The sequence below is a fragment of the Chelonia mydas genome, chromosome 23 (assembly GCF_015237465.2).
Source record: "Chelonia mydas isolate rCheMyd1 chromosome 23, rCheMyd1.pri.v2, whole genome shotgun sequence".
Taxonomy (NCBI): Eukaryota; Metazoa; Chordata; order Testudines; family Cheloniidae; genus Chelonia; species Chelonia mydas.
The window spans coordinates 3039385-3050498 of NC_051263.2; the positions used below are offsets into that span (position 1 = coordinate 3039385).

Sequence of the window (11114 nt, forward strand, 5' to 3'; positions counted from 1 at the left end):
AACAAAAATGTGACCGACAAACCAAAACAAAAGATTTCAGTTCGAGTCAGAGTTGAGGTCAATCAAAACGTTTCTCTAACTCCTGAAACGTTTTGATTTTGGCCCTTTTAGTGTAAACCAAAGTTGAATTTCAAAACACAAAGTTGTTTGGAACTAAAACACAAACCTTGAAACTTCTGAAATTTCAAAATTCTCAATGTCGAGTCAGGAAACCCATCAGGACCGACCCTTTCCCCTGGAACAGTCCCGCTCCCAACAAAGCTGCTTTTGGGGGGGCTTTTTGCCCCAAAATTTTCATTGAAACATTCCCCAGCCAGATCTAGTTTTTGGAACCCAGGTTTTGGACTCCTTTAGCCATATAATTAAAATCCCTCCCCCATTACTGAGGGAGCCTCCTATTATTAAGGTTGGAAGCCAACTCACTTTTCATCCGTGGTGATCTCTTATGTAAAAATAAGAGTGAGGAAGAGAAGACTGAGGCTCGGGACCTGAGAACAGTTCTCATGTACATAAAAGGTTGTTACAGGGAGGAAGGGTGGAAATTATTCTCCTCAACCTCCGAGGACAGGACAAGAAGCAATGGGCTTAAACTGCAGTAAGGGAGGTTTAGGTTGGACATTAGAGAAAACTTCCTAACTGTCAGGGTGGTGAAGCACAGGAATAAATTGCCCAGGGAGGTTGTGGCATCTCCCTTTTAAGAGCAGGCTGGACAAACCCCTGTCAGGGATGGTCGAGATAATACTGAGTCCCGCCATGAGGGCAGGGGACTGGACTCGAGACCTCTCGAGGTCCCTTCCCGTCCTAGGATTCTATGACTGATGCTACCTGCAGCAGCCTGACATGGGTTTGGGGGTGACATCCCCCCGCCCCCGTATCTTGGAGAGGTCAGTGGTAGCCAGGTGGGGACCTCAGTAACAGCTGGGTAGAAATTTGATTTTCCCTTTCCCAGGGAACGCCGGGATTTCAAATCGTTCTGTTTTGAGACAGAGAAGAAGGGAAAAAAGTTCCTCTGAACCAAAAAAAAAGCTGGGGGGGGGAGGGAGAAAAACAACCCACCCCAGTTGGTTCGGGGTCAAAGTGTTTTGTTCCAGTTTTGACGTTTAAACAGTCTTTTAAAAATATATTTTAAAAAGTGAATTTTGTTTGGAAAGGGCAAAAATTTAAAATGTTCAGTCTCAAAATGGCCAAAACAGGATGTTCTGAGATTATTGGAACATTCATTTTGTCCTCCCCGCCCCCCCCCACCCAAAGATGAAACTGACAGGATCAGAAAGACGTCAGTTTCCATGAAAGTGGCACTTTCTTCTACAAGGATGCTGATGAAGAGTTTCCAGCCAGCACTGCTCAGCCCCTCCTCCGAGCCCCGCAGCTCGCGGCACAGGATCTGGCCAGACAACATGAGCTTTTGGTGTGTTGTAGCAGCCGCACTGAAGAACATTTGTCCCCAGTGGCCTGAGAGGTGCAAAAGGCGGCTGGCACGCAGGCCCCGACTCCACATGCAGAGAGCTGCAGAGAGGGCCCGGTGGCTAAGCCAGTCTCTTGGGAGTCAGGTCTCCGTCCTCGGCTTTCCAGCCCCTTCCGCCAGCCCCCCATGCAGCCGGCAGGGAGCTCTCCGGCCCGCCCCGGGCAGCGCTGATATTCTAGCATGGGTAAAGCCGGGCCACCTGTTGCATCAGGGAGTCAAGGTCACATGCCAGCCAGCGAACCCAGCCCGTATTGATCACTTTCCAGGGCACGCGCTGGCCGGGCCTGCAGCTGACTAAGGCCGATATATATAAGGCCCAAGAAGGGATGACGGCAGCATGGGGCTGCGATTAAAATTAGAAGGTGCATCAGCACCCAGACAGGCTGGGTCAGGCACTAAATACAGACGCTGCCCGTAGCTTGCACCACAGCCAGATCGGAGCTAAGCAACACCCCTGAAGCTATGTGATGCAGCTTATCTTCCTGTCCAATGACCCCGCTACAGTTCTGGGGGAACCTCCACTCTGTTACAAATCATGCTTATTTTGCATGCTGGTTGCTTATAAACCGCGGTTTCCTCGTTAAGCCACCCCACTCTAATTCCACTGGGAGCTTGCCTTGTTGATGCGCCCAACTGGTGCCCGTCCCTGCGTCTTGGTCTGAGATCCAACCAACTCATGCCACCCGCCAGCCTCGCTTACCAGCCAGTTCGGCTTTCACCAACCTGGATGCTAGAGGCTCTGGGTCTTGCTAGATGCTCACCAGAACCATGCAATTGTAACCCACTCCACGGGGTCTTTTCTACACCCCCCTCCCCCGCCCCCCCGCCTGTGCTGGGGATGGAACAGGCTCTCATTCTGAGCCTCGCTTTCTGCTCTGCAGTCCCCCCATCCGATCCCCAGTCTGGGGCGTCACCCAGCCTCGAGAGTCACCCTGTGGTGTACATTGGTGGACAGACACAAAGCAAAAAAAACAGACCCATCTCATTGTAGCCGATCCCACCAGGCTGTCCCCCGCACAGAGTTAATACACCCCTCATGCTGCCAACCCTGCAAAATTCGATACACTCCCAGAACAGGAAGGTGATGTGGAACCAAGGGGGTGGTGGGCCAAGTCTATAGTTCTCCCCGCCCCCCGTCAATGCAGCTGAGAACAAGCTAATGGCTCCCTCCCATACTCAGCCCAGAAAAGGTTTTAGGTGACCACCCTCAAAGGGCTTCCCACATTTAGCCACAATGCCTCAGTTCTCAAGGATCATCCCAAGGGAGCAAGTCAGTCCCCCACCGACAGCTGCCGTGGAATAGAACAAGGGCTTGATGTTAACATGCCACACAACTGCCATCTACCATGGGCGGAGAGCAGGATTTGAACCTAGGATCTTCAGCTCATGTAGTAGAGAACCGAGCTGGTGCTGCTTGAAGAGTGACTCCCCTAACCAGGCACAGCAGTAGGCTTTTATCCACTGTGGACTAGCTGCTAGAGGGAAACACTGCCCCAAATCTCTCTCACACTCTGCCCCCCCTCCCCCCCGCGTCAGACAGATCTGTTAAGCAATGGAGATTCACTACCTTAAAGCAGTATGGTCTACTGGTTAGTGCCTTGGCCTGGGAAGTCTGGGGTCTGAGTTCCAGCTCTGCAACTGACCTGCCGGGCGACCTGGGTCAAATCACTTTCCAGCTCTGTGCCTCAGTTTCCCAGCCTACTCTTCATCTTGTCTAGCTGGGCTGTGAGCGCTTTGGGGCAGGGACGCTGACTAGCAGTTCGTGCAGCACCCTGCACAACAGGGGCTCCCGTGCACGGCTTGAGCCAGAATTGGAACCCAGCAGAGCCAAACGGGGCTCTAAGGGGAGCTGGACTCACGCACTGGACAGCAAGAGAATCGGGCACTGGAGCTCCAGTATCCAGCCAGAACAGACCCAGCTTAACTCTCAGCTCCCACAGGCAAAACAAGAGAATACTTTTTTATACAGGGCCCCTTCTCCCCCTCGAGCTGCAGTTTAAGAGTTGGAAGACCCTGCCTTTCCTGCACCCCCATTTCCACAGATCCAATCTCAATTATTCCCATTCCAGCAGCACCTACAGATCACCCTGCCCTCGCTGTATCACACCAGGTGCTACGCAGACCCCGACCAAGATCGGCCGCCCTCCCCCCCCAGGCGCTGCACAGACATGGAGCAAGACTCTCCCTGCCCTGAAGGTCTTTCCATCTAAACAGCAAGGGCAGCCCTCGTTTGCCAGGTGGGGAAATCGAGGCACAAAGACTAAATGACTCCCCCGCCAGGCCACAGAGAGCCGACGGTGGAACCAAGACTTGAACCCAGATCTCGAATCCCTTTTGCTCAAGTGAGGGGGACACTTACTAGATCCTTCAAACTGTGGATTTAACAGCATTGAATCCCACCAGGGTTCACTCCCCGGGCTGGGGGTTTGGCTCTGGTCTTAAAAGCAGCGTGCTCAAGAGGCCAGGCTAGTGAAATCAGCTCCCCAGGGGTGGCACAAGCAGCTAGATAAGGGGTCTCCCAATGGGAAAGATCAGGGAGATTTGCGCCCAAGGGCGGTTGCTTGCTCTGTGCTGGGGGAGTTTCCTAGCTTCTCCTTCCAGCCTGCGAGATGGACTCGAACCAAAAACCAGAGGGGGCAAAACACAGCCAGCGTCTCACCCAACACGCCTTACGCGAGGCCAGTTCAGAAGTCAATTACTTCAAGGCCTCGTTGGCCCTCTCCAGTCACGTCCAGCCACTTAGCCTCAGCACATGGCGCATGGCAGGAGCTCCCGGGTCACGGCTGCAATCAAGTGCCAACAGCCAGCCCCTTCTGCTCGGGGATCTCAAAGCCCTTTGAGGAGCGGTAAGGCTTGCACCTGTTCTCTTCCCAGAGGGTAGGTAAAAAACATACCCTATTTTGTAGAAAGGGAAACTGAGGCACAGAGAGCAGAAGCTACTTGCCCTATGTCACAGAGCTGGTAGAGAACCCAGGAATCCACAAAAACAACGAGGAGTCCGGTGGCACCTTAAAGACAAACAGATTTATTTGGCCATGAGCTTTCGTGGGTAAAAAACCCACTTCTTCAGATGCATGGAGTGAACATTACAGACACCGGAGATAGTGTTTCCATGGAACCCTCTGCACCCCACAAGCTGCAAACACAGAGCTCGCCCAGAGCCCCAAAAGGGAAAGCCCCTCCTTGGCAGCTCTAACCTTGCAAAACTCAGGGACCTATAGGAGGAGCTGAATTTGGGGGAGATCCGCTGGGGTTGCTTTTGCAGCCAATCAGGGTGATGTTCGGGGGCAGGGAGCTGGGCTATTGAGGAGTGAGGCGATCAGATTTGTTTTTCCCTTTAAAGCCCCCCAGGAAGAGGCCGCCCCTGCCCCACAGAGGTGGAAGCTCTACGCGCCTCCGGGCAGTGTCCTCCGGTTTGAAGCAAAAGCAGCAACCCGCCACCTGCAGGCTTCCATCGTCCCCGAGGGTCACAGGTGCATTCACCGGCTTTCGGCACCCCCACGAGCAAGGCTGGCCCAGGCCTCCGGGCGTCTCAGCGCCCCCCTCCAGGCCGATCCCCCTCCAGTGCCATTCTCTTGGGAGCTTCGATCCTTTTCCGCCAGGGTCTGCTCGGCCCTGCATATGGGACACGGCCCCAGCTCGACCCTCTCGCCGCGCCAACCCACGAGGCAAAGGGAGTTTCTGCCACAGGCCTTGCCAGCCGGGGCTGATCCCCCACCCCACAGATAACCCACCCCAAAAAGCCTGGAGGGGAGCCCCCAGCAGACCCCTCCCCTCCATAGCAGACAGCAAAGCAGCCCTCAAGACTAAATGCTAGTCCTTAAAGCACAGGGCACCCACAGCTACGCCCAGCCCCTCACCCCGCTCCCTATAGCCCTCCCCTGTTCCCTCCTCCCATAGCCAGAACCCACCTCTAGACTCACAACCATACTCCCCCATAGCTAGCCCCAGCCCCCTACCTGTAGCCCCACAACAATTACACTCCCCCCATGGCTAGTCCCTAGCCCCCCACCATGCTCCCTACTGCCAACCCCTACTCTCTCCACACCCCATGAGCCTTCCCATACTCCTCTCCCCGCATAGCGCCAGCCCCTCATCCCATGCCCTCTCCCACACTCTCTGCCCCCCCGAGCCAGCCCCTCCCCCATATCCTTTCCCCACTCTCCTCCCACCACCCCCGTGTCCTTACCCCATTCTCTTCTCCCCCCCAGAGCCATCCCTGTGTCCTTACCGCACTCTCCTCTCCCCCACAGAACCATCCCTGTGTCCTTATCCCACTCTCCTCTCCCCCCCAGAGCCAGCCCCTCGTCCCATGTCCTTACCCCACTCTCCTCTCCCCCCAGAGCCAGCCCTTCCCCCATGTCCTTTCCCCACTCTCCTCCCACCATCCCCGTGTCCTTACCCCACTCTCCTCTCCCCCCAGAGCCATCCCCGTGTCCTTACCGCACTCTCCTCTCCCCCCCAGAGCCAGCCCCTCGTCCCATGTCCTTACCCCACTCTCCTCTCCCCCCAGAGCCAGCCCTTCCCCCATGTCCTTTCCCCACTCTCCTCCCACCATCCCCGTGTCCTTACCCCACTCTCCTCTCCCCCCCCAGAGCCATCCCCGTGTCCTTACCCCACTCTCCTCTCCCCCCCAGAGCCATCCCCGTGTCCTTACCCCACTCTCCTCTCCCCCCAGAGCCAGCCCTTCCCCCATGTCCTTACCCCACTCTCCTCTCCCCCCCCCAGAGCCATCCCCGTGTCCTTACCCCACTCTCCTCTCCCCCCCCAGAGCCAGCCCCTCGTCCCATGTCCTTACCCCACTCTCCTCTCCCCGCAGAGCCAGCCCTTCCCCCATGTCCTTTCCCCATTCTCCCCTCACCATCCCAGTGTCCTTACCCCACTCTCCTCTCCCCCCAGAGCCAGCCCTTCCCCCATGTCCTTTCCCCACTCTCCTCCCACTATCCCCGTGTCCTTACCCCACTCTCCTCTCCCCCCCAGAGCCAGCCCCTCATCCCATGTCCTTACCCCACTCTCCTCTCCCCCCCCAGAGCCATCCCCGTGTCCTTACCCCACTCTCCTCTCCCCCCCCAGAGCCATCCCCGTGTCCTTACCCCACTCTCCTCTCCCCCCCCAGAGCCATCCCCGTGTCCTTACCCCACTCTCCTCTCCCCCCCAGAGCCATCCCCGTGTCCTTACCCCACTCTCCTCTCCCCCGCCAGAGCCATCCCCGTGTCCTTACCCCACTCTCCTCTCCCCCGCCAGAGCCATCCCTTCCCCCATGTCCTTACCCCACTCTCCTCTCCCCCCCCGAGCCAGCCCCGTGTCCTTACCCCACTCTCCTCTCCCCCCCCAGAGCCAGCCCCGTGTCCTTACCCCACTCTCCTCTCCCCCCCAGAGCCATCCCCGTGTCCTTACCCCACTCTCCTCTCCCCCCCCAGAGCCAGCCCTTCCCCCATGTCCTTTCCCCACTCTCCTCTCCCACCCCCGAGCCAGCCCCGTGTCCTTACCCCACTCTCCTCTCCCCCCCCAGAGCCATCCCCGTGTCCTTACCCCACTCTCCTCTCCCCCCCCAGAGCCAGCCCCTCATCCCATGTCCTTACCCCACTCTCCTCTCCCCCCGCAGAGCCAGCCCTTCCCCCATGTCCTTTCCCCACTCTCCTCCTACCATCCCCGTGTCCTTACCCCACTCTTCTCTCCCCCCCCAGAGCCAGCCCCGTGTCCTTACCCCACTCTCCTCTCCCCCCCCCAGCCAGCCCCGTGTCCTTACCCCACTCTCCTCTCCCCCCCAGAGCCATCCCCGTGTCCTTACCCCACTCTCCTCTCCCCCCCCAGAGCCATCCCCGTGTCCTTACCCCACTCTCCTCTCCCCCCCCAGCCAGCCCCGTGTCCTTACCCCACTCTCCTCTCCCCCCCGAGCCAGCCCCGTGTCCTTACCCCACTCTCCTCTCCCCCCCCAGAGCCATCCCCGTGTCCTTACCCCACTCTCCTCTCCCCCGCAGAGCCAGCCCTTCCCCCATGTCCTTTCCCCACTCTCCTCCTACCATCCCCGTGTCCTTACCCCACTCTCCTCTCTCCCCCCCAGAGCCAGCCCCGTGTCCTTACCCCACTCTCCTCTCCCCCCCAGAGCCATCCCCGTGTCCTTACCCAACTCTCCTCTCCCCCCCCAGCCAGCCCCGTGTCCTTACCCCACTCTCCTCTCCCCCCAGAGCCATCCCCGTGTCCTTACCCCACTCTCCTCTCCCCCCCCAGAGCCAGCCCCGTGTCCTTACCCCACTCTCCTCTCCCCCCCCAGCCAGCCCCGTGTCCTTACCCCACTCTCCTCTCCCCCCCCAGCCAGCCCCGTGTCCTTACCCCACTCTCCTCTCCCCCCCCAGCCAGCCCCGTGTCCTTACCCCACTCTCCTCTCCCCCCAGAGCCAGCCCCGTGTCCTTACCCCACTCTCCTCTCCCCCCAGAGCCAGCCCCGTGTCCTTACCCCACTCTCCTCTCTCCCCCCCAGAGCCAGCCCCATGTCCTTTCCCCACTCTCCTCCCACCATCCCCGTGTCCTTACCCCACTCTCCTCTCCCCCCGAGCCAGCCCCTCCCCACTCCTCTCCCCCGATCCCCGCCGCCCTCGGGTCACCTTACCGGGGACCGGTCCCACCGCAGCGGGGCGGCCAGCGCGGGGCCGCCCAGGAGCAGGAGCAGCCCCCAGCGCAGGCAGGACATGGCTCGGGGCGAGGCGACTCCCAGAGGCAGCTCCCCGGCGCCGGGCTCCCGGGTTATAAAGCCGGAGCGACCCCCCCCCCCCTCCCCGCCCCGCATGTCAGGGCTCTCCAGCCGCTCCGCCAGCCACGTGGAGTCATCGGGCAACAACAGCTGGGGGGAGGAGCCACGCCCCCTTTTGTACAAGCCACGCCCACCCCAAAACTTACCCCCCCCCCGCAGGCCTGATCCCCTGGGGAGTCTAATGCCCCTCACAGCAGGGGACGGTGACCTGCAGTGGCGGGTATTTGGCTTGCAGCGGGGTCGGTCCCAGGACGTTAGCGAGCCCAGGCGGGCGAGGCGATCTCTTGTACCCCCCACAACTTCTGTGGGTGCGAGGCGCTTGCCCGCTGCCCCAGGGCTCTTCTTCCAGAACCCCAGCTCCAAAGACGGGCTCCCTGTGGCGGGCAAGCTCACCTCTTCCCCCAGCAGAAGCTGGGCCCGTGCAAGATAGCGCCTCGCCTGCCTTGGGGCCGTGTAGATGGGCTCTGGCTACAGCGCCGTGGTGTAGACGCAGCCTCCAGCGCTGGAAGTTAATCCTCCTCTTTGAGAGGCAGGCAGCAGGTTGACGGATGACGGAGTCCTGTCTACACCAGGGCGTTAGATTGGGTGACCCTTGTGGTCGCTTCTATCCCTATGATTCTCTCCCCAGCGCTCAGGGGACAATGTTCTTCTCAGCCCTGAGCGCCGTGGTGAGGTTGGTGTAATTTTTAAATGTAGACCAGGCTCTAGGTTAGACAGGCAGGGGGTAGGCAGGGTGGCAGGTTGGAGGGGGATGGCACAGCTGGGTCCTGGGCCAGGACTCGGGCTCCTATGCGCGGCTGCGATACAAATAAATGTGACTAATAAGGGACTGGAGGATTGCTAAACTAGATTAGACCAGCCAGCTAGCCCAGCTGCCCATCCTCAAGAGGGCTTATCCTGAGATGACCCAGGCCAGGACTTGGCAGCCTTTCCACACCTCTTGGAGGAACTGGTCTAACGCCAGGCGTTCACCTTGTCCGTGTGAAGTCTCGTCTACACCTAAAAATTAGATCGGCTCTGAGTTTTGTAGCTAGGCCGTGAAAGATTTTGTTGTTCGGTCAACCTCATCGCCATTGTAGATGCAGTTAGGTCAACCGAAAAATTCTTCCATCCACCTTGCTACTGCCTCTGAGGTAGGTGGGTGAGCTACAGCGATGGACAAACGGTCTGTTGACGTAGGAAGAGTCTAGACTACGGCTCCCCAGGGTGCAGCTACTGGGCCGGAGCTGTTCTCCCGTAGCCACTGTAGATGAGTGGATACAGGGATAGATAGAGGGTGTGAATGAGGCTAGATAGATAGATAGATGAGATGTATGGGGATAGCTAGATAGATTGTGTGTATAGTGAAGGACAGAAATTCTGTCACAAATAGATAGATAATCCCCAATAGATTTGAAAGGGTTTCTTATCCTACACCTCTGTTTTGTGCCTGGTTTTAAACAAAACTTCCTGCCATGGGAAGACAGTTAAAACACACTTTCCCCCTTTTCCAGATCCTTTTAAGAGCCTCCAAGCAGTCTACAAATGGAGTACATCAAACCTCACCACTGCCTGCTTAGAGCTACTCAGCATCTCTCCCATTTTATGGAAAGGTAAAAGTGAGGCACGGAGAAATGAAGGTATTCGCCCCAGGACACAGGGTCCGAGCCAGAGCTGAGAATAGAACCCAGGAGTCCTGACACTCAATTCCGCCCCGACACCACTCCCCTCCCAGAGGTGGGCTTAGAACCCAGGAGTTGCCCGTGGTACCCAGCAAACCACAGGCCCCACCCTGCCCCCATGACTCAGGCCTAGCACACTGACAGACAGGCACTGAAGAGCAGACCTGGGCCCAGATCCTGAAAGCAATCGAGGTGCCCAACCTTGGATTGCTTCCATTGGCTGTTAGGAGACAGAGGGGCCGGGCCCCAGGCTAGCTGTCCATTTTAAGGGCGGGGGGGGGCATTAAGCTATGGTCCAGGAGCTCCCCACTATTCATGCCTTGTGGGAGGAGAGTGGTGTGAGCTCCTCCCCCCCTCCATGCACCAGCCCCCCACCACAACTGCAGGCCACAGGGACTGAATGGAGAGCGCCCCTTACTGGGCCCCCCACTTTGCTCCCTGCAGCGCAGTGGCCCCTAGCATTGCACTGGGGCCAGCACACATGCTAGGGGAGCCTCCCCCTGCACAGAAGTAGCCCAGCTTTGGAGAGCATCGAGGAAGATGAGCAGGCAAGAGGCTAAAAGACAGCAGGCTGTTGCATTGAGACCCGCTGAAATGCCCCAGTGCAAAAACATATGCCAGGTGACTGTGACCCTTTTCTTACCCCCTCTCAGCCAAGCTGCAGGCAACTGCCCGCTGCCATAAACCGTTACAGGAGGTGACAGCTAATTTATATGCATCTGTCCTTTTAAAATGGACATATACATATAAAATGATGGGGTCTAAATTAGCTGTTACCACTCAAGAAAGAGACCTTGGAGTCACTGCGGAGAGTTCCCTGAGATCATCCACTCAATGTGCAGCGGCCCTCGAAAAAGCCAACAGGATGCTGGGAATCATTAAGAAAGGGAGAGAGAAGAGGATGGAAAATGATGGGAGTGCTGTGCTCCGCCCCAGGGGCGGCTGCATTTCAGCTGCAGAAAAACTCATTGAGGCAAGGCAGGGCAGCGTGCGGGGAGGCAGGACGCCTGGGTTCTATTCCTGGCTGGTCACGCCCCCATTTTGTGCCTCAGTTTCCCCTCCCCTCCTTTGTCCATTTAGGCCCAGCTCCTCAAAAAGAACTTGGATGCTTAATTTGCATTGCCAGGGGCTGGGCCTAAGCTCTTGGGGGCCGGGGCTCTCCCTCACCCTGCCTATGTATTGTAATACACCGAACAGCAACCACAAACCCTCCCGCCCACAGTCTGCCAGGCCTTGAG

The 11114-nt window shown here is 57.9% G+C and overlaps 1 protein-coding gene across 1 annotated transcript in view; it reads right to left on the reverse strand.

The window, feature by feature from the left end:
- Positions 1–8205, reverse strand: part of LOC114021380 (SPARC-related modular calcium-binding protein 1) — a 30061-nt gene extending 21856 nt beyond the window's left edge. Inside the window, exon 1 of the mRNA XM_043534812.1 lies at positions 8075–8205. Coding sequence (XP_043390747.1) covers positions 8075–8155 — 81 coding nt within the window. The 5' untranslated portion in view covers positions 8156–8205. The remainder of the gene's footprint in view (positions 1–8074) is intronic.
- Positions 8206–11114: the final 2909 nt, after the last annotated feature.